General features: G+C 53.5%; 1 protein-coding gene across 16 annotated transcripts in view; it reads right to left on the reverse strand.

The window, feature by feature from the left end:
• The window catches only part of TNS1 (tensin 1), a 216,275-nt gene that overhangs the window by 4,985 nt on the left and 189,290 nt on the right, over nucleotides 1–22,000 (reverse strand). For all 16 annotated transcript variants that reach the window (XM_072961624.1, XM_072961616.1, XM_072961623.1 and 13 more), the window contains 10 exons: nucleotides 14,924–15,122; nucleotides 11,305–12,371; nucleotides 8,443–8,529; nucleotides 7,560–7,691; nucleotides 7,067–7,159; nucleotides 6,269–6,346; nucleotides 4,388–4,459; nucleotides 3,977–4,145; nucleotides 3,274–3,342; nucleotides 2,758–2,790 (listed from right to left, as the gene is read on the reverse strand). In XM_072961624.1, the coding sequence (XP_072817725.1) occupies nucleotides 2,758–2,790; nucleotides 3,274–3,342; nucleotides 3,977–4,145; nucleotides 4,388–4,459; nucleotides 6,269–6,346; nucleotides 7,067–7,159; nucleotides 7,560–7,691; nucleotides 8,443–8,529; nucleotides 11,305–12,371; nucleotides 14,924–15,122 (1,999 nt within the window). The remainder of the gene's footprint in view (nucleotides 1–2,757; nucleotides 2,791–3,273; nucleotides 3,343–3,976; nucleotides 4,146–4,387; nucleotides 4,460–6,268; nucleotides 6,347–7,066; nucleotides 7,160–7,559; nucleotides 7,692–8,442; nucleotides 8,530–11,304; nucleotides 12,372–14,923; nucleotides 15,123–22,000) is intronic.

The following is a 22,000-nucleotide window of genomic DNA, read 5'->3' on the forward strand; positions in this document are numbered from 1 at the left end:
TCAGGGTCAGCAGAAATTCCCCTTTGGGAGGGGCAGAGGGAGGAGGTGCTGGAGGTGAATGACAAGACTGCACAGTGAGAGGTGGGGATGAGACCAAAAATAAAATGGAACATTCCTAGACCAGCTTCTCTCCGCCTGTCCCAGCCCCACCCTTACCCGACTGTTCTCACACACAACACAAACAAATGAATTAAATGTCCCCTGCCTTTTCAGACACCATAGAAGGTCAAGGAGACCCAAGGACAAGGGACCACCATCCCCCACCACACAGGCACACATTTCTCCTGGGCTCAAAAGAACGGGAGCGGGATGGGACCCCACACCTGCTCCCCCAACCCCCACTCCCCACACCAGGACTGGAGTGACCTAGCATTCTCTCTGTGCAAAACAGAGTTAAAAATATGAGCGGGGAGAACAGAATGTGAGCTCAGGTCCCCTCCCAGCCGGCACGTTGCTAATTAGAGCTAGATGGGGAAATCACGACAGCTGGAGATTCCAATGGAAACCCCTCTCCCAGGACTGGACCTCAACAGCTAAAATTAGCAAAGTTGGGTCTGGCTTGTCACCCCGTGCACTCATGTACACACACATGCATGTGCACACACACACACACACACAGTGGGCTCCCCTCGGCTTTGCTATCCCCAACTATGTTTCAGGGGCTGGGAACAATGAAGCCAGAGGCCTGGGGTAAGGGTCTACCCAAGTAGGGAAGCCTGGGCCTGTGGACCACTCCTCAGAGCCCCCTCTCCAGGCTCCTTTGTGCCATGGAGGGAGATAAGGGCGGAGAGAGGGAGTGGCACCAAGCTGCCCACATGACAGAGCACCCACCCTGGTGCTGGTGCCAGGTTCTGTCAGGATGGAGAGCTGGCCAACCTCTCAGGCTGAACACCGCCCACCTGCCCTCCCCTGATGTTTATTTCAGCTCCATGGTCCCAGGGCCGACTCACAATAGCCCAAGTCCTTCCTCTGCTTGGGGGAGCGGATGCAGGTGAGGAACCTCAGTCCTCAAGGGCAGAGAGGAGCACGAACAAGCACCCCCTTAAATCGGGGGCCTGAGGCATCTCGCTTGCCTCACCGCAGTCCAGCCCTGAGCTCTCCCGGACTTCTGCCAGGGCGAGTCATCAGCCGGCTCAACACCCAACCTGCCCCCAAATGAGGAGAGGGATTTCCAGGCCTGGGGCCAGCCCGTTTCCATCCCTGGCCCATCTCCCCCTCCCAGCTCCTTCCCGCAGGGAGCTCTGGCCTTCCGGCGGGGGACTCGGAGACCCTAATGACCCCGTGAGCCCAGGAAGAGCTGAGGCACAAAAGAAGCAAGCTTTGAGAGGACTGGATGCTGGGGCCTCCTTTCGGTGGGGCTGCTAACTCGTTATGTGACCGGGGGCCAGGTGAGGGCCCCCATCCCACAGGCCCCTCTGGACACCCCCAGAGGGAGCATTCGTTGTGCTGAGATTGGTCAGTTCCATTCACCTTGACCATGGTAGCCTCACTGGGGCTCCTCCTCGCTCTCCTCCTCCCTGCCTCCACCCTCTCATTTCTTCATTAAATATTTATCAGCCCCTCCCACACAGCAGACACAGTCCTGCCCTCAGGGAGCTTTCAATCTGTGGTCCCACCTCCCTGTCCCCAAGAAATCAGCTCTCTCCTACCCCCACATCCATTTCGACCTGTTTTTAAGACCTATTTTTAAATATAGGTTCTTTTCCCAAACTCTCCCAACTCTCTCCCTGCCTGGAAGCTCTCTCCTCTGCGACACCACAGATGTGAGCTGTACCCTCCTGACATATCTCATTCAGCAGTGGCTTTGTTTATTTATTTATTTTTTACACAGCAGAAGTTTTCTTTTTCTAAAGCCAATCTTATATGAAGTCTGGAGATATAAAGCTGATAGCAGTCCTTATGGCTATAAATGTGTCAATTCAACAGCATAACCTTTACCTATTACAGGGTCCATCAGTGAGAAAAAATGGGGCTGTTTGGATGAACCAAAGTAAAAGGTGGAATTATAGATCGCAGTGACAGCCTTATATCAGCTTCATTACCCAGGTTATTCCTATACTATGTTTTGGTTTAACTGAGAAAATCCTGATTCATCCTTATAAATAATTGCAAATCATAGCCGGGTTTTCCTCCCTGCGTAACAGTTCAGTGGCAACCTGAGGACCCTAGGGCTCCTTGGAACACCGTTTGAAAACCACTGCTGTTTATACATTTATCTCATTCACTGTGCCAACGTCAGACCTCCTGGGGGCAGAGTCAGCCTCCCGGTTGGTCTGATTCCTCCCAGAGCTGAGTTCCCTGGAGGCATTTACGAATTGCTGAATGGATGGAAAAATGGACCAGAGGGCCCCAGGGCCATCCCTGGAATTCAGACCTTCCAGACTCCCTCAGTCTGAAGAGGAGATCTAGCCCATCCACGTCAAGAGAGCAAGAAAGGGAATCCAGGGAGCCAGGACTGCAGGAAAGAGCATTTAAACAACCCCTGCCCCACTGCCGTCACCTTCAGTAAAACGCAACGATTTCTGTTCACTTCCTCAAACCCCTGATGGTCTGGTCCTGGGAGAGGGCAGGGGACAAGACTGGAGTCTGGGCCTTTGTCAAGTTTTTCTCCAAAACTGAGTGACCCTTGCTGCCCTTTACCTACCCCTGGTCCTGGATTCTAAACCTGCTCCCGCACCACCTCCGCCACCACCCTACCCCACCACCAAGCAAGGGGCACAAAGAGCAGCCAGCGGGGTGGGAGACAAGCACACTTACTTAGCAGGGGCACCTCCCTCCGTCTTCATCCACCTGCAGAAAGAAAGACAACACAGTGTGAACCACCCCGCCTTCTCCCTTAGAGCCCAGCCCTGGGCAGGCCCAGGCCCCCTGGGAAGGCAGAGCCCCTGTTCCGGGGATGGGAGCCCCACGTAGCAGGGCATTCATAGTGAAGAGAACACGGCGGCCTGCCACCCAAGGAGCCTTCCCCAACGTGGAGGGAGAATCAGATTTGGGGTCAGGGACACAGCAGATGGGGTGGAAGCAGGCGTGTGAATCCCTGGGAGGCGCTTCAAATTTGTGATAGAAAAACTCAAAAAGATGCCCTGCACAGTGACTCACAGTCCCAAAGACACAGGTAGATCTTCAAATTGATCCAAGAATGCACACACGCACGTGCACACACGTATGCACACACAAGCGCACATGCATATGCACGCACGTACACGAGTGCACACACACAGACCCCAGTGTGCTGGTGGTGGCTGGGAGGGCAGGTGTCTACAAGAGACTTACTTTCTCTCCTGCGGATCCAGGTCACAGAAGGTGACGGTGCTGAGGGGGTAGTGTCGTCTGAAGAAGAGCCTGTGGCACACACATCAGAGAAACAGAGAGTTAAGCGCTGAAGTGACTGCTCTCCCCACCCTCCATCTGTGGCTGTCACAGGTCGACACAGCCTCTCCCTTATGAGCATGATGGCCGGAGCTGCTCACATTGGGGACATAAAGCAACACATAGGGACAGAGGGACGTGTCATAGAAACATGTCCCAAATGCTAGAGGCTAGGAAAAGAAGGAAGAAACTGGCACTGAGGAATGAGAAATGGGGGAGACACTGGAGGAGGAAGAAAAGGGGCTGGGGAGAGAGCATGAGACGAGGGACTCCACTCTAGAGAGCAGGTGCTTTTATCAGGTACATTTACAGCTATCTAACCTATTCAGGCATATTTGTAGAAGGAAGGAAGGAAGGAAGGATGGATGGATGGATAGATAGGGGGTGACATAAATGAGTGAAGGAATAAATAAGTGGGAGAGGATAAATGGGGGATGAATAGATGCAGGAATGGATGGATCAATTGGTGAGTGCGTGAGCAAGTGGATGAATGGATAGGTGGGTGGATGGATAGATGGATGCAATGAATGAATCAGTTGGTAAGTGGGTGCGTACGTGGATGGGCAGATGGGTCACAGGAACACAGAAGCAAGCAGAAGAGTCTTACTTTCTCTGGTTGTCGGTCAGTGTAATTCCCTGGGCAGAAACTTTGAAGTGAACGATGGTGGCTGCTGGCGTGGGGTCAGCAGCCAGTGTCTCAGAAGTGGCTTTGGAGATGGCCTGTGGCCCAGTGAGGGACTCCATGTCCACAGAGTTGACGAAGAGCACATTGCAGGCTGGAAGATACCCACCCAAAAAGGAGTCATGGAGATTGAAATGGGTGGGCACCACTCCCTAAAGGGAGAAGCTAGCAGATGAATTTCAGGCCAGTCTTGGGCCAAGGCATGTGCACACAGAAATGTGGTCTGCCCAGGGAGATCTGGGTCTGGGAAAGACATCCAGCCCGCACCTGCAGGAGGGTACAGGGCAGAGGGGAAGAAAGGCCTGGGCAGGGATCCCATCTGGGGTGGCCACTCACCTGCCCCTTGCTTCAGCAGGTCGCTGGTTGAGTTGGCAGGGCCCGAGCTATCCTTCGATTCATCTGTGGGGTCTGAGACAAACATTTAATTCAGCTGGTAATTAAAACTCCAGAGCTGGAAAGAAACATAAGTTTGGCTGGTTCTGCAAATACTTTGTGCAACGGATACTGCCTTTCCTAACAGGCCCTGGCAGATGGCACGTGTGTCCAGTTTAAACGTCCAGTCATTAAGTATTCAGCACACTGGTCGGGAGCTCTGGAGTCCAACAGGGTGGGGTTCATATGGCCACCCAGGCACTTACCAAGTATCTACAAGACGGAGGTGATGGTGAGAGTACCTGCTTCATTGGGTTTTTGAGATGCTCCAGGTACAGTGTCAGCGCAGTGGCTGGCATACAGCAAGCATTCAAGCGGCAAGTTGTTTTGTACTGACGTGTCTTTGTACAGATCAATAAATGCCCTATTTCATTAAACCACAATGCGGCACAACTATAATTTCTATATTAATAAGAATTGAGTGTTGTTTATACCAGCGTTTCTTAGACTTTGGTGTGCAGGCTTGTTAAAACACAGATTGCTGGGCCCCACCCCAGAGGTTCGGATTAGGTGGGGCTTGAGAATATTTGCAATTTTAACAAGTTCCCAGGGGAGCTGATGCTGCTGGTCTGGGGACCAAACTTTGAGAACAAGTGATTTGTACAGTGTAAATGATCAAGCAGTTTCATAATTGTTGAATTACTTTGGTAAATTCCTTAGAAATGTAATTTTAATAGTGCCTAAATCCTGCAGTTAACAGTGCTATTTAAATAGTATTTGAACTTTTAAACTAATAAGAGTGGTCAATTATCATTAATAATTCAACAAATTGAATTGGATACACAGAAACTGCCAAATAATATTGGAGGTTTTATGTGTGGACATAACCCCAGGCTCTCCAAGACAGACTGAAAGCAAGTCCCAGACACACTTCTGAATATCCTATTCTTGAACAGAGAGCACTGGGAGACGGCACCCCATTTCCCTGTTCCTAGACCTCAAGTTCAGGGCCAGGCATATTCCCCTCCCCTCGTGTGGGCCCTGTGGACCTGAATCTGCGTGATGGAAGCCCGTGCTGGGAGGAGTTTGGGGTGTCTATCTGCCATCCTCCAAAGCTGGACACCTCTTTAAGAGAAACTAAAATCTCCTTGTCCAGCCCCGGTATCTCACGCAAATTCTCGCCTTCTATGTCCTAAGGCTCTTGGGTTCCATGCATACTTCCCACAATCAAAAGAGGGCTTGCTCCTACCATCAGCTCAGTATCCCCTTGTCCAGGGAACATTTTCTACCATGCAGACTAGAAACTCCAGGGACCCCTTAGGCTTCCTGTTTCCTTCCCACACCACGTGGAGCCCAGCCACCTCTTCCTCTAAGAGAGCCCTCGATTGTGCTCACTCCTCTCCAAGCAGAAACCCCCCAACACCTGGATGCCCCATGACCTACATTTGCCCCACCTCCCCCTTCCCTCGGCCCTGCCCACTGACGCTCATCCCATCCTCTGGGCATGGGCCTCCCCAGGACTGTCTCCTGCTTCAAGTGCCTCCCCTGAGGTGAAGCTTAATCCTGAGGATGCAAGTACGAATTCTTAAAGCCTCCAGAGAATTTTCCAGAACAATCTGGCAAGTCAATTAAGTATATTTCTAGAGTTAAGCTTTTTAATGAACTTTCCCTTCTTTTTTATTAGAAAAAAATAAAGAAGAGAGTGGTTTTGAGTTTCCCCAGCTTGGCCAAATAACCCATTTCTTCCAACCTTGGCCCATGTTCTGGAGCAGCTGGCTGGGCCGAGACAAGAAGGAGGCCAGCACAAGGGTGTGGCTTGGAGGGCAAGGAGTCTCAGGTTCCTACCTCGGTTTGGAATGACCAGCTTGCAGGGCAGAGCCAAAGGGATGATGGAGTGCTGGTAGACCAGGGCAGACAGAGATCCTGCAGGAAGGAGACAGCCCGTCAGCCACAGCATTACTGAGAGCCAGCCAGGGGCACAGAGGAAGCCCACCCATCCCCCCATGGCTGTCTATAATCTTCAGCTTCTCTATTTCTTCTCCCTCAACCCACCCACAAAGCTGAAAATCCACTCCCTCTTTGTTAGCAAGATTCAAGGGGGAAGATTCTAAAGGCTCACTTTTGCAGACAGAAAGTTACCGCATAACTTTCCTTTATAGGAAGTTACTCCCAATGTCTCTCCTAAGTCCCTCCAGCCGCCAGGGCTGCTCTCAGGAGTGTACGGCAGAAGTGTCAGCAGATGGTAGGATCAAATCCCTGCTCAGCAACATATTAGCTATGTGTCCTTGGGTGTGTCTAACTCCTAGGAACCTCAGTTTCCTCATGTGTAAAATGGGACAACACCTACCATGCAGGATGGTTGAGACCAGGAGTGATACAAGGTACCTGGATGTGACTTTCACATAGTAAGTAAGTGGTGGGTAAAGGCAGATGTTATAGTTGTGACTCCAATGAGAATGACAGAAGTCTCCGCAGGGAGGACAAATACAGAATGGGTTTGGCAGAGTGAAGGAGCCACAGCGCAGAGGAAGGGAGTCAGTATTCACTTCTCTGCTGCGTCTGTGACAAGGGCGCCGGGCAGAAGCTGTGGCAGGGAACCTGGGACAGGCCTGAGACTGGGAGGCAGAGGAGGGGACAGCTCACCGAAGTTTGGCTCGTTGGGACACCCCTTGAGCTTGACTCCTCTGGGGCCCGTCTCTATCAGGAAATGCCTCACGAGCTCATGCGTCATGTCTCCTGGGACGAAAAGAAAGAAATGCAGATTGGTCACTCCTCGTGGCACCCTCCCACCACCTCCCCACACCACTTCTGACTCCTCCAGCGTGCAGGGCTCTAATGGAGAGAGGGTCGCAGCAGTAGCATGGCCAGAGCCCTGGAGTGGAGAGACCACCACTGCTAGCCCAGCCCTTGAGAAAACTCAATCACAGGGTGCTAATAATCTTGCTTCCCTGTTCTCTGACCCCGCTCATCAGCAAGCCCAAGACCCACTCTTCTTAAGAGTCTGATTGGCAGGAACCGGCCTCAGAGAGAATTAGAAGCTGACAGCCCCCCTCCCCTAGCCCTTCCAGCAGCTCAGGCTCTAACAAGAACGTAGGGGCCACCTAGGCTGAGGCCCTGCTGGAGGAGCTGGTGTCACCTTTTTTATTCTGCTGCATGATGGTAGGAGGGGGCGAAGACACCTTCATGGCCAGCCCATAGGCTCCTCGGAAGGAGTGGCTGTCACGGATGATGAAAGCCCCTGGCTCCTGGTCCTTAAGGAGGGCGATGGCTGCATCAGGAGGAGAGAAGAGGAAACGAAAAATTGGTGCACTGGCTCTGCTTAAGTCTCATCGGGCCACAAATCTCATTCCCTCGGGTGAGCAGAGATTAAAGTTCAAGTGCAAACACTCCGAAGGGTCCTCCTGTGCTAGAGTCAGCAAAGTTTTCTGTCAAGGGCCAGACGGTATCTCAGGCTTTGCAGGCTAGGCAGTGTCGGCTGCAACTACTCAGCGCTACCATCACAGCCCGAAAGCAGCCCAGACACACATGAACAGATACGGCTCTGTTCCAATGAAACCGTATTTACGAAAACAGGCGGCAGTCCGGATCCAACCCTGGGCGGCAGTCAGCCTGCACGACAGCCACACAGACTTTCTTCAGGGGCCAAGGCCTCACATCTCCACCCCCACAATCCCAACTATGTTTTCTTCTGTAAAATGTGCAAAAATCTTCCACATCATGCAGGTAAAGAGTTAAAGTTTCATATCATCTCTGCCAACCTTTGATTTTGCCCTGGAAAACCAAGACTTTGCTGTTTTTAAGGAGCCTTCAAAGGAACAGCTACAACCATTGCTCCTGTTCCGTGCCACTTCACAGTGGGGAGGTGCTTCTTACTGTCTAAGCTTGGTCCCAGCCCCTCTCTGGGACCACCACCTACTGCAAAGAGGAACAGTCTGTTCCTTGCCCAGAAAAGACACGGTGGGCAGCAGCCAGCTGTGACCGGACGGACCCTAGGGCGTCCAGCGCCGCCCAGCACTCACCCTGCTCTCTGGAGATCTCAGGCTTGTACCAATACTTGGAGGTGTCCTGGACGAACTTCACTTTAGCCCGCGTCTCAGGGCTGTTGTCTAAAGGAGAAGGAGAGGAAAAGAAAGGGTTGTGGGTTGAATTGTGTCCTCCAGGAAGGTACTTTGGAGCTCTAACCCCAGTACCTATGAATGGAACCTTACTTGAAATAGGGTCTTTGCAGATGTAACTGAGTTAAGAAGAGGTCATGCTGGATTAGAATGGACCCCAATCCAATATGACCGGTGTCCTTACCAGAAGAGGGAAGGGGACGGGAAGACACATGGGGAGAGCATCACATGAAGAAGGAGATGGAGGCAGAGATTGGGAAGATGTGTCTACAAGCCAAGGGATCCCAAGACTGCCAGCAGCCACGAGAAACTAATAGAAAGGCCTGGAGCAGAGTCTCCCACAGAGACTCCAGAAGGAATCAACCCTGCCAACACCTTGATTTCGGACTTCTGGCCCCCGCTACTGTGAGAGAATAAATTCCTGTTGCCTTAGGCCACCGAGTTTGTGGGACTTTGTTATGGCTGTTTAAGAAACTAACACAGAAGGTTAGTCTGCTCAGATATCATCAGAACATTGCTGGAAGGGTCCTCAAGCAGCTTTCTCATCCTCTCCCCATCTCCTGCCAACCATCGTGGGTCATGGAGCTGCCCTCCTGTCAAAGAGCCTGAACAGCATTTTCACCAAGCCAGCCCCTACTCTATCCCTCCTCCCCTTCCTCTAGAAGATTCAGGCTAACCCTTCCCGAAGCTTCTCTCCCTCAGGCTAAGACACCCCCTGGCCTTCCAGTCTCTTTCCCAACAGGCTCAACTTCCCAGCTCTATCATAACAACCTCGAGGATGACAGCAAAAAGATACATTTCTGTCACTTCTCCCCAATCCCCTCCTCACTTCCCATATGGAAAGCACGGGCTCAGCCTCATGCAGAGAAGCAAAAAGATCACTCCTGCCCTGCCTGGGACAAACTGGGGAAGAGTTGGCCTGGAATTAAGAGGCCATCTACTGTGTGTCACATAACCCACTTCCCAAGCAAACACCCTGGCCCCAGACCCTCCACAGGCTAGGGATGCTTTCATAGAACAGTAGGTTCTGGAGGAGCATCGTAACCAACCAGTTAACTTTGCATGTGAGGAGTGTGAGGTTCAGAGAAGGGGAGCGACTTGCCCAAGTCACACAGATGGTCCACAGAAAGGCTTTTGTAAAACCTTCCCAGGTAAGAAGACACAGCAGCCAGTTCAGTGTCAGCTACACTGTATCTTCCTGGGTACTAGGACATGTGGTCCTCACTCTACAACCTCTTCATCTTCTGGCACCAAGGGAAACAAAAGGGAGGATGGGGGAAGAGGGAAAAAAAGGAATAACCCAATTCTACATGTTTCCTTTCTTCAGAGAGAGTCTGGAGCAGGGGAGTCTATGCTGTTCAGGGCACAGACAAGAGACACGGGTTGGGCTGTGTGTCCAGTGTTTAGTCAATTTCAACTTGTCCTTTACACTCTGCTCCGCTTCTGGGATCAGTCTCTGGAGGACAGAAGGGGTCTAGGTCAGCTCCTTTCCCTGGCAGCTGTGCACTGAGCAGGGCCTCTGCACTAGGCAGCTGGGCCATACAACTGTGCAAGCTGCCTCTCTCTCTGCTCTGAAGCCCCAGGCCCCACAGCTGCTGAGGTCTGTCTAATGAGCTGTCAGAGGCGGCTGCAGCCCTGTGTGCCTTCCTGTGTTGACTCCTATGGCTATTTTAAGCAAGGAAGGTGGTGGGAAACAGGAAATGTCCCAAGTACTAGAAGTTTTGCATCCTCCAAGAACTGGGGCTGGGAACCAGATGTCTCTGGTGGACAACAGGAAGCAGGGGTGTGCAGAATCACTGTAGGTGCCCCTGGCTTGGCAGGCTCAGGGCAGGACCTGGGAATGACACACTAAGAATCTGGGCAGCTGGGGCCCATCCCAGGCTGCCTGCCATATTCTAAATCTTCCTCAAATGCTGCAGGCCCCAGGGCCGCTCTGCACACAGTCAGGTTTGAGGTCTGGCTGAGAAGCTGCAGATCAGCTGAAGCCTTGACCTTTTTGTTTAGATAATGAGCCATCTACATGAAAGCAAAATATGCCCAGTTCTGGTGATAGTGAAGAATTCAGTGTGCAAACCGGCATGAGCTTCAGGGAAGCCAGGTTGGTAGAAACTAGACTCCAATAAAAATGCCCAAACCTCGGCCTTGTCCCGTATGGCATCTGGCTGCCAGATCTATTATTAGTGATGTGTGCAAAGTGGGGATTGACAGGTAGAAGCAGAGTGCTGTGGGCTGACAAAAGGTACGGGGGTCCAGGCTTGGAAGGCCCATTTTCAAGGTTGTGCTAAATCACAGTTACCCTCGAGATACACAAACACAAGACAACTTCCGATCATGCTTTAACAGCAGAGGCTTTAGAGCGATAAGGGTCTGGATGGGAAACCATTTATTAACTGTGAGACCCTGGACAAATGACTGAGCCTCTCCAAGCCTCAGTTTGTGCATGTGTAAAATGGAAGTAATAATACCCACTTTGCCAAGTGGCACAGCAAGCGGTAGTGACTATGGTGACGGTGATGATAATCATAACAGTAATGCCAACACCATCCACATCCTCATCACTGCCCCCTCAGCTATCATGACCACAGCACACCTGCTTTGAGGACAGCTCCAACTCCCATTATACAGATGAGGAAACTGAGGCCCAGAAGTCAGTGATCCACCCAAGATTGTCTGCCAAGGTGATGTCAGGACAGAGACTGGGACAGATATCCTAACTGGTAGACTTAATCTGCCAGCAGGAGAGATGGACATGGAGGGAGGGCGTACCTGGCATGGAGTACTTGGAGAAGTCAGGCAGAGTGTGGGAGAAGGAGACGCTGCTGCCCCCACTGGGACTGGACATGCCGCTGGCAACAGGCGAGGAGGACACCTTCCCGTTGATGGTGGCGTAGTTGGGGAGGCTGCCTGCTCGGTCTCCCATGGACATCCTCCGCTTCTCTGGCAAGGCCGGTGTCGGGCTCCCCTGTCGGAAGGCTGCTGAATCCGGTGAGGGAGAGGCGGCGGGGCTGCTCAGGCCCGGGTAGTAGGCAGGAGACACAGGGAAGGAGGGTGTGGAAGGAGCCTGATAGCCCGAGGCGCTGCTCTGCCGGGACAGCGTGGGTCTCCGATCCTCAGGCGTGGAGTAGCCACCATAGGCCACGTGCCGGTCCAAGCTGGGGCTGCCAGGAACCACAGATCCAGATCCTCCCAGGTGACGGCCCAGGCCGGGGCTTCCTGGGCTGGCCATTGCATTGCCATGGAGACTGGAGGCTAGGTTGCCTTGGTGGGCCCCAGGGTGTCGGCCCAGGCTGGGGCTCCCTGGAGTGGTGGCCACATTGCCGTGGAAGCCTAAAACCTGGTGGGCCCCAGGGTGCCGGCCCAGGCTCGGGCTTCCTGGAGTGGTCGCTGCACTGCTCTGGGGGCTGGAGACCATGTTACCATGGAAACCAGTTCCTGGTGGACCCATCACTTGGCGGTGGCTCATACTGGGACTGCTAGGTGCAGCCATGCTGGGGTTCACAGCCCGGCGGCCAAAGCCAGGACTAGGGGGAGTGTTGGTGCCCACTGTCCTGTGCCGTGCCTGAGGGCTCCCGGGCACTGTGTGGACACCGGCCACACTGAACTGAGACCGGGCCTGGCTTTCCGGGGAGCTGAACTGCTGAAGTGAGTAGTCGGGGCTGCTGTAGCTGCTGCCCGCAGTCGGGAGAGGAGAAGAGCTCTGGTAGCTTCTCTGAGCCGAAGGGCTGGGCTGGCCCAGGCTGCCGGAGCGGAAGCCAGAATCCAGCAGAGGCTGGGTGGGTGTCCGCGGGCCCTGGTCACTGCTCTCCCCGGATGGGAAACTCCCCACTGAAGTGCTAGAGAGAGGTGGGGCAGGTCGAGATGTCAGCAGATGGCATTTAATGAAGGACAGGCTTTCAGTGAACCTCAGCCTTCCCTTCAACCATTAATAACGACAATAAAAGCTTCCCTCATATGGGAAGTTGGAAAGTAGGGGCTTTTATACATCATCCTACGAACCATCAGAAGATGAAACTGAGGCTCAGAGAGGTTAAGCAATTGGCTCACAACCACACAGCTCATAAAAATAACAGGATTTCAACTCAGCTGTGATTCCAAAGCCCATGTATTCCCAAGCACCACACTGACTGCTCAACCACGTCAAAGAAGACCTCTCCTATGAAACTGAAGGTGACTGTCCTATTGACCCCTCCAGCTTCATAGAAACTGAACACTGGAGAGGGGGGTCAAGCCACCTGGATCCTGTTCCTACTGGAAGTAGCCCCACCTTGACTCAGTTTTCCCAGGTGTGCTATGGGCATCTTTAAACATTGAGAGTGCTGTAATTTGGCTTTCATTCCTGGGTAGCTCCAAAAAGCAAAGACAAGGAAGTCTCATAGAAGGAGATTTCAGTTCATTATAAGGGTTGCTTTCCAGCCGTTGGATCTGACCACTAATGGATCAGGCTGCCTAAATGGTAATGAGACTCTCATCGTTAGGAGCATTTAAGCAGAGGCTAACAAATCTCTTGACCTGAATGCTGTGAAGGAAATTTCCTCCATTGGGAGGTTATATTAGATGAGCTTAGGCACTGCTCTCAATTCTAAGACTGATAAAATTCAGTTCAGAGGGCACTGTACCTGGGGGAATAGACACAACCGAAGGTTCTGCAGTGAGGTTAAGTACAAGACCATGTGGCCGTCCACACAATGGCCTCTGAGTTGGGAAACCTGCATTCTGCATATTAAAGTTTTCCCACATGGAAAATGAGGGAGACGGGTTAAGTGACCCTGATTCCTTCCAGATCCAAACTGCTATTCCTTGATGACATGGAAGGAGAGACAGAGGTTGACAGGGACTTTGCATAAGCAGCAGCTACAGGGAGGTAGCAGGCAGGCTCTGACCAGGAGCTATTGGGGCTGGGGGCGGGGCGGGGGTCCTTACATAGGACTATGGGACAAAGCCTGGAGCTGCAGACTGGAAGGCCGGAGTCTGGAAGCTGGCTGGTCCCACCCTGGGCTGGGTCGGATAAGCTCGGGTCCCCTGGGTGATGTGAGGTGAGAGGGCCAGGCAAGAGCCAAGGGCAGGGAGAAGGTCAGGGGCCAGGCCAGGACAAAGTCTACCTCGCATTCCAGAAGGGGCCCGAGTGGAACACCACTTCAGTACAGAATAACCTGGGTTCTGAGGAATGGGAGGACGTCAGGCTGAGGGTTTGGGGGTGCTGGGGACACAGAAATGAAGTTCCAAATAGTTAATCTTGGAGGAGAAACGCTAGCTTCCTGAGTCCTACTGCAGGAGGAATTTGAGTGAGAAACAGTGAAGACTTCCTAATGTCAGGACTGCCTGAACAGCAGCGTGGGTGGCTAGACAGGTGAGGAAAATCTTCTTTCCTCTAAAAGATGAATGTAGCTTCTGCCCAGAGCCAGACCTTTTCAAAAACGGAGCCGTCAAGAGGCTGAGGAGGGGCAAGGTGGACTAGGGGTGCATGCGTGGCTCAAGGTTTCACAATTCTCAGACTCTAGAAGAAAACTGCTTCTGATTCACCCACCTCGTCCTCCCCCCCTGACCTGGGAGCGTGCACATTGCCCTGGGCCAGTGCAGGTACACGCACACTCGGCTCACCCCTGCCTGGGGAAGTGTGACGAAGAGGCTGGACAGGGGTCCCACGGGGTTCCAGGCTGAGAGGGGGAGGGGACATGGGAGGGGATGGACAGGAGCAGTCCCAGCTCTGTCCTTGCTGTGCTGTCTTTCTAGAAGGCCCTCTCCACCCTCCTTCACTTTTCAACCCCTGCTCAACCTTCTGGCCTCAGCACAAATACTTCCAGCCCCCAGAGACCCTCTCTGCACCCTGAGCCAGAAATAACAGCCTTTTGCTCTGAGCTCTGAGCGCCTCGCTTACACATCTGCTTCAGGCACATCTGACTGTCACCTTGTGACAGGTGGGTGCTGTAACACAGGTCTCAGGGGAGGACAGAGACGTGGGCTCTGGAACCAGACCCCTTCGGTCTGGATCCCATTTCTGCTACTGTTTAGCTGCAGGACCTTGAACAAGCTATTTCCTCTCCCTGTGCCTCAGTTTCCTCTTCTGAGAAGTGGAAATAATAACAGTATTACCTGAGAGCATTGCTGTGAGGATTAAATGGAAAGCATTTAGCAAGATGCCTGCATACAGGAAGCACTCACAACATAGTCATGACTCATTTGATTTTAAACTTGGGGGAAGGACCTGGTTCACCTTAGTAGTCTGCCCGGTGATTTGGCACTCAGGGGACACTCGCCCAATGCACCCTGATGGGTTGGTTTCCCAGGGGCAGCAATCTGAGTATGATTTCTGCCCGTCCACACCCTAGGCAGATGCAAGAGGCCTCATCTGAGCTGTCCCAGGTCTGGGTCCTCCCCCCCAACTTACCTGTCAGCACTGAGGATGGGGCTGCTCGTGGAGAGGGGGCTCGGGGAGACAAAGGAGCCTCCCAGAGTCCCGTTCCTCAGAGGTGTCTCGTGGCCATAGGCCTGGGCAGCCGGGGCGCTAAAGCTCTTGGGCTCGGGGTCCTGAGTCCGGGGCGCAGCCACTGCTGTCCGCACCACCGATTCGACATAGCTCCGGGGCTCTGGAAGGGGTGAGGGGACAGGGACTGAGCCTGAATCCACAGGGGTGCAGAGTGGACCCCACTCAGCCTCCAGGAAACCTGCCTCACCAGAGCAGAGCCTATGGGGACAGCCCCAAAAGGACAGCCATGCAGGCAAAGGGTACTTCTCCAGGGCTCCTGCTTGTTCATGCCCACCCTCTTCCCAGCATCTTGGAGAAGCTTTGAGAGCCCCCAGGGAACCTTTAACCAGGGCCTCATTCTGAGAAGCTTTCCAGAAATGGGCCTCAAAACACAGCCATGACAGAATCCTCCCTCCTAGAGCCAGGACGCCCATCCATCACTGGTGTCCCCCCGCCAGCTGCTGCTTTTCTTCTACAGCCCATCTACCCTGGACCCCAGGCCCTTCTAGGCTCCCCAGGCACCGCTGGAGTCTGGATTCTTTGTGGGCCCAGAGCTCCAGCCTGCCCTTGCATCTCAGGACAGTGCCCGGGTTCACACTGGCTCCACCCGGCGCCCAGAATCCAGAAACAGGCTTGCTGGCTTAGCAACAGGCCTGTGTTGGGTGAGTCACACCCTGTCCCTGTGTGCCAAGACACACCCACCCACCTTGCCTGACACACTTAGCATTCCTCCCGAGACTGACATCGTTATCCACTTGGTGTTCAGAACAGTCTGAGAGGAAGGCTAGGTGGGGGAGGGGCGGGGGCAAGTGCCAGAATGGTCAGTTTGCAGGTGAGGACGCTGAAGCCTGGACAGGCAGATGGCTGGAGGCACAGCCAGGACCCAGATTTCCTGGGCAACCCCACCCCCTACCCCCAACGCCCCCTCACCCTCACCCCGGGCCTCTGAAACTAACTCACTATCAAACAGGAAGAAGAAGCAGGGCACCCTTGGCTTCTCCAGGGACAGGATCAGGGATGGATGATGTTCCTGCCACCTCCAAACCTGGCACTGTCCCTGTGGACATCCCAGGAGGGACATGACCTGAGCACACACCCACCATCTGTCCACAGTTAGGGCGTCTGCTGAAACCAGCCCAAGAAACAGAAGAACCACAGAGTCTGTGCAGCGCTGGAGGGCCAGGCCCTTGGGGTCCTCGCTGCCAGGACTGTGCCAGCCACCAAGTCAGAGAACAGCCCCCTCCCCCCCTCAGCCCTAAGAAAACCTTACTTCGGAAGGAGCCTCATCACCAGGGTGTTATCGGGCTGTTACAGGCTCTCACTGCTCAGCACAGCCTCCTGCGCCTGGCCTCTGAGGTGATTTCCAGGCCTGACCTCCTGCACCCAGGCTCAGAGGCCTCGGGACACAAGAAAGGATGGTTCTTCAGAACAGGGCCCGTTACAGAGGAGGCCGGCATTGGGGGTCTGCGTACAACTCCAGCCAGAGGCTGCCAGTGTGTCTTTTAGTTTCCACCCAACGTTCCCTCCAACCAACAGCAGTTGACAGTGGATGAGGGTAGGGCAAGATGTCTGCAAAGGGACGGGCATGGGACAGTCTATTCCAGTGACCCGCTACAGCGCCCAATGATGGAGTCCTCGTGGGCAGAGGCCAGCAAGGCCTCCTCAAAAGCCCCCCTCACCCAGCCCAGGCTGCCCTCCCACCTCCCAGAAGCCCCAGGTCACACCCACTCCAAAGGCAATGATTCCGTGCCATCCAAGCCCGAGGCCTGGCTGAAGCAGGCGACACTGTGGAGACCCCTGGCCCAGGGCAGCACACTTTTTTATACAGGACCCAGCAGCAAATATTTCAGGCTTAGAGAGCTAGACAGTCTCTCTCACCGCTGCTCAGTTAGTTCTGTTGCTGTATCGCGCAAGCAGCCACAGACAATACATAAAAGAATGAGCATGGCTGTGTTACAATAAAACTTTCTTTATAAAAATAGGTGGTGGGCCAGATTTGGCTGTAGTTTTCTGGCTCCTGATGTAACCTATCTCCTCAGCCTTGAGAGATGGAGCGATTCGCCTCAGAACATACAGCCAATCAGTGGTCATGGATACCATCTCCTGACTCTCAGTGCTGGCTCTGGGTGGCCCAGAGAGGGAACACAGCCTCATGGGGACACCCACAGTTGGCTGCTACCCAGAACTCCAGCCCGTCAGCCAGAGAAGAGCCAACTCCACAGGCTATTAATAATGGTAAAAATAGCAAAGTCTATGAGGAAAGTAGGATTTGGAGAATGTAAGTATCTTGCCTGGGTCACACAGTAGCAAGCGGCAGGGTGGCCCAGGAACCCAGGCGGTCCGGCTCAGAGCCTGCTCCTCAGATCCACTCCTCAGCCCCGCACATACAGCCAGGTGAAAAGCGGGGAGCCAAGAGCTTCAGTGTGTCTTTAGCCTTAGGGGGCCGCCCCACGCCTTGGGATAACCCAGATTAACAGAAGGGACCATCAGAAAGGGCCTCACACCCATGAAAATAGCAACTGAGACCCAAGGGCAGAAACCACCCTCCCTGCCCATCTCTGGCCTCCCGAGGTCACTTTCTGAAAACTCCTCCTGGACCCCTCAAGGCTCTCAGCTTCTCTGGGGTGCCCGTGGCACTCAGCACCCTTCTCCCTGACCCAGAGACAGCAAGATACCACTTGCTCCCCGGCCGCCCCGGGATTCCTTGCTGATCTGTATTTGCAGCGCCTGGCACACAATAGGTCCCTGATATGTGTCTGTCCCGGAACTGGTAGATGTGTGACCTTTACCCTCTGCCCCACCCAGACAGAGGTACACAGGAACAAAGACCTAAGAGGCACACATTCATTCCAGTCCTTCCCTCGAATTCTTGCTGACTCCCAAAGTTCAAGCTAAAACACGTGGATGACCCTTGAAGTCCGTGCTCCTCTCTGACCTGCTGATGTCCTCCTGATCCACTCCCCAGCCTGCTCCGTGTCCCTGGAAGCCAGCTTTTACTGATTGCATCCCCCAGGCCTCCCAGCTCAGGGCTCCAGATGGCTTTGGTCTTCAGCCAGCCAGTAGGAGGGACTGGCAGGGGATGAGCGGGAGCGAGGGAGATGGGAGAGAAGGTCAAAGTGCCAGAGCTGCATCCCTCCACCCAAGGGTCCTTCCTCCACCTCTCTCCTGGTTCCTTCAGGCTCCCTCTTCCTGCTCAGGTGCTTCACTGTCCCTGGATGGCTTGCCCAGACCTTCTACATAGTCCATTAAACTCTCCTTGGTTGCTCCACTGGAATGAGCCATCTGTTTCCTACCAGGACCTGACCCATACATTGGGTAAGAAACTCACATGATATTGCCAGCTCACATTATTGGGTAAGCACCTCACCCTGTCAAAAAGGACATGGACTGCTTCTACCAGCAGTAGAACTGAGGTAAGGTGGGCCGCCCAACCTGTCCCACAGTCAGAACAGAGCCAAGCCTGGGATGACAGAGGCTGACTCCTATCTACTCTGTTTGCCATTAGTCAAGGCTGCATCCCCACTAACTCCTTCTGGCCCAAACACAGTGACCTGAGCTCAAGGCCAGGAGTCCGAGTGTAGTGTGCACAGAACGTTGATGGGCCAGGATGTTAGAAAGCTGGAGATATCAGAAAACCAGAGGTGGCTGTACGATGGCCACATTCTTAAGGCATCGGCCTTATCAGCCCTATCCTCACTCCCATCAGATCCTAAGCTCCAGAGCTCTCAAAGGAACTGGCATCTGAACTTGAGGGACAGGACTGTTCACCCAGGGAGAAGCACCAGCAGCCGTTTCCATCATCACGGGAACAGCCCTGTGAGTACAGGTGGCCAACCAGCCTGGGGGCTTTGCTCTGGGGCTAGCATCCTGTATGTTTCAGATCCAGGTCACCTGGCTCTGCCCTGACCTTCTTCTCCACCTCCATCCTCTTCTTTGTTTGGCTAGTCTGTCACCCCTTCCTGCCCCTCCAGGCCCAAATCAGGGGGTAGAGATTCACTTAGTCTCTGCTCCTCATGAACCCAGAGCAGGAGGTACCTTTCAGAACATCATTGATTTTCTGAGTCCACCTCCAGAACTGTTCAAAACCAGCCTTTGGGGTCAAATAATCAGTTTTCCCAAATTTTCAGACTCAGATTTCTGTACTGAAAATGCCCCCTTTTCCTGTCTCTTCCTGCCCTCCTTCTCCCCTCCCCACCTCAGGACAGCATACACCCTGTAAGCTCCCCCTTCTTTCACCTACTGGAAGGGTGACATGGGACAGGCCGCTAAACCTTTCTGGGACTGTTCCCTCATCTGTAAAATGGGAATGAGAATGCCCACCTGCCCAGCCAGGATCAAGTGTCAAGAGACGAGAAAGTCCTTTCTAGTTCTTTCTTGCTAGTTCCAGTTTATAAGCTGCCCCCCGTCGCCAGCCTGTGCCTGAGCTGTGTCTGCGCCCGCCTCCCTGTAACCTTCTTTTTGCACCCTCTTTCCCTTCTCTACGCCAATTCTGGAGCAGCTGCGCCCAGAGGCAGCGGGAACTGGGAAGGGCGGGAGAGGTGTGGCCAGGGAGGGTGCTCCATGGAGAACATTCCAGGAGCCCAAACCCATTCCAAGTGGCTGTTGGAGGGTGAGAGCAGCTGGACTTGAGGCAGAGAGAACGACTTGGCCCCATCAGTGACTGGGGCCCATGGTCAGAAATTCACCCTGAAGTGCATTTTCTGCCTTCCAGAAAAGGTTCCTTGTCTGGAGAGAAAGGGCCTGCCCACTTTAAGTGAAATGAAGACATGTGGGTGGGGGAGAGGCAGGAAGTAAAACCCCACAAGTCCCAATCCAGGAGCTCAAAAGGCAGAATTTCAAACTTTGAGATTGAGCCACACGGCCGTCCTCTGAGCTCCCATCACATGCTGTTCGTAGCCCCACTCAGCATTCCTATCTTATGCTGAAATATCTGTCAGCATCTCTGTCCTCAATAGGCTGTATCACTCATCTTTATACCCTCCATGCCTAGCATGGGACCTGGCACAGAGTAGGTGCTCAATAAATCTGCATTGCACAGCACTGCCCTGAAATACCCAGATGCCACAGGAAACCCATCACCAAGGATCTCAGAACAGGAAAGATCCCCAGAGGAGTCATTTCTAGTCCACCGTCTTCTTTTGTGCCAAATCCATCCCATCAATCATCCAGACAGACAGACCCTTATCTGAATGTTCCCTGTTCCTCTTCCTCCAGGGAAGAAGTTTCAGGAATTTCTTTCCGTTTCACCATGGGGAAGATGTCCCCAGTGTTGACCTCATGTCTACTGCTGCAGGCTTTCCTCATCTCCTTCCATCACAGAGAAGAGCTCCCAGTCTCCACGCCCAGTAAAGACACTGTTCACATTTAGAGGTGGTGCTCTGTGCAACCACATGGAACGGGGCAGCCTCCACGTGCTGATCCAGGGTAGGCTCTCAGCTGTGCCCCTGACTGACTCTCTAGGTCTGGACAAGTCGTTTAACATCCCTAAACATCTCCTCATCAGCAAACTGGGGTTCCTACCACCTTCTTCTCAGCCTTTCTGTGATTATTAAACAAGATGATGTGACCATGACCCCACATGGTCCTGCCCCTGCCCAATGACCCTCACTCTGTCCCACACTCCCTCTTGCTCCACCTTCCAGCTACCCTTTGCTCTCACTTCACTGATTTCACAGTTCCTGGAAAGAACATGCTGTTCCTCCCACCTCAGGGCCTTCGCACGTGCCCTTTACCTCTATATGGAATGCTTTTCTCCCACCCCAGTGTCACCAAGTTAATGCATTCACCCTCACATCTTACTTCTTCAGCCAGGGTCTCATCAAACGGAATCCCTTCCCTTTGGAGCACGTATCACAATGTGTAATTTTGAGTGATAATTTAATTCTGGCCTGTTCACGCATTTGCTCCGTGAGATTAGAAACCATAGTGCTGCCTATCATTATATTCCCAGAGTGCCTGGCACATGGTAGGCACACAGAATATTTATTGAAAAAACGAATCAACGAATGGCAGAATGAATGAATGAAAAGCATCTAGCATAGCACCTTGAACAGAGCAGAGTCCCCTGAAGTCTTCTGCTCCCCTTAGCTGAGGAAGTCTGCCTCTCATCATTTTTTCTCACAGGCCTCTTTTTCTGAGTTTCCCATCAAAGTATCAGCAGGGAAATCAAGCAGCACTTCTGAGGGTCAGCAAAGAATGTGCTTTTAAGTCTGACCCGGGAGGTGATGTGTGAGTCAGGAGAAGTGGGACTGGCGGCCCAAGGCCTTGCCCCCTGCCCCCACCCGCCCGGCTTCCCAGGCCACGACAGCCATTCCAACCCCCACGCTGGAATCCCAGGGCACGGCGCCTGGAGGCAGGAGGAGGGCTTTGAAATGGCCACTTGACAAAGAGACAGGAGACCAGTAAGTTCAGTTTTGGCCGCTTAACTATGACCTTGGGCAGATGGCCCACCCTCACCCCAAAACACACACCTCAGCTCCACTTCTGTGAAAATGAGGGGTGCAGCTGAGTTGATCCCTAAGAACCTTCCTCTGCAAACTCCGTGACTCCAGGGCAGAGGGAGGAGGGTCAGAGGGCTCATGCCCTGTAGGCTGAGATTCATTCATAAGGCGCAAGGGGCGGGTGTCAGTTCCATTCTGTGGATACTCGCTCCTCTAAAGAGTCACCCCAAAGTGGGAAACACAAAACCAGCACCTGTCACCCTCAGACCTTCCCGCTGGAGAGTGTGTGAGGTGCCCCAGCCCGTGGAGATCAGCAACCATGAGGAAAGCTGAAAGCCTGACGCGTGGGCGGGCACCTGAAACACAGCACACGAACACTGGCTCCAGGTCCCAGCTTGTTCAGACCCCCGTCCCAGCTCCACTGCCCTGTCGGGAACCAGCAGCCGGGAGCACGCGTGGCTCACCCGATTCTAGGATCTGTTGATGGGGGCTTCCTTGTTCTGCACCCCAGGCAGCCTGGCATTGCTGCCTGAACTCTAGCTGGCTAGGACTGGGCGAG

This window comes from Vicugna pacos, chromosome 5 (genome assembly GCF_048564905.1).
Source record: "Vicugna pacos chromosome 5, VicPac4, whole genome shotgun sequence".
Lineage (NCBI taxonomy): Eukaryota > Metazoa > Chordata > Mammalia > Artiodactyla > Camelidae > Vicugna > Vicugna pacos.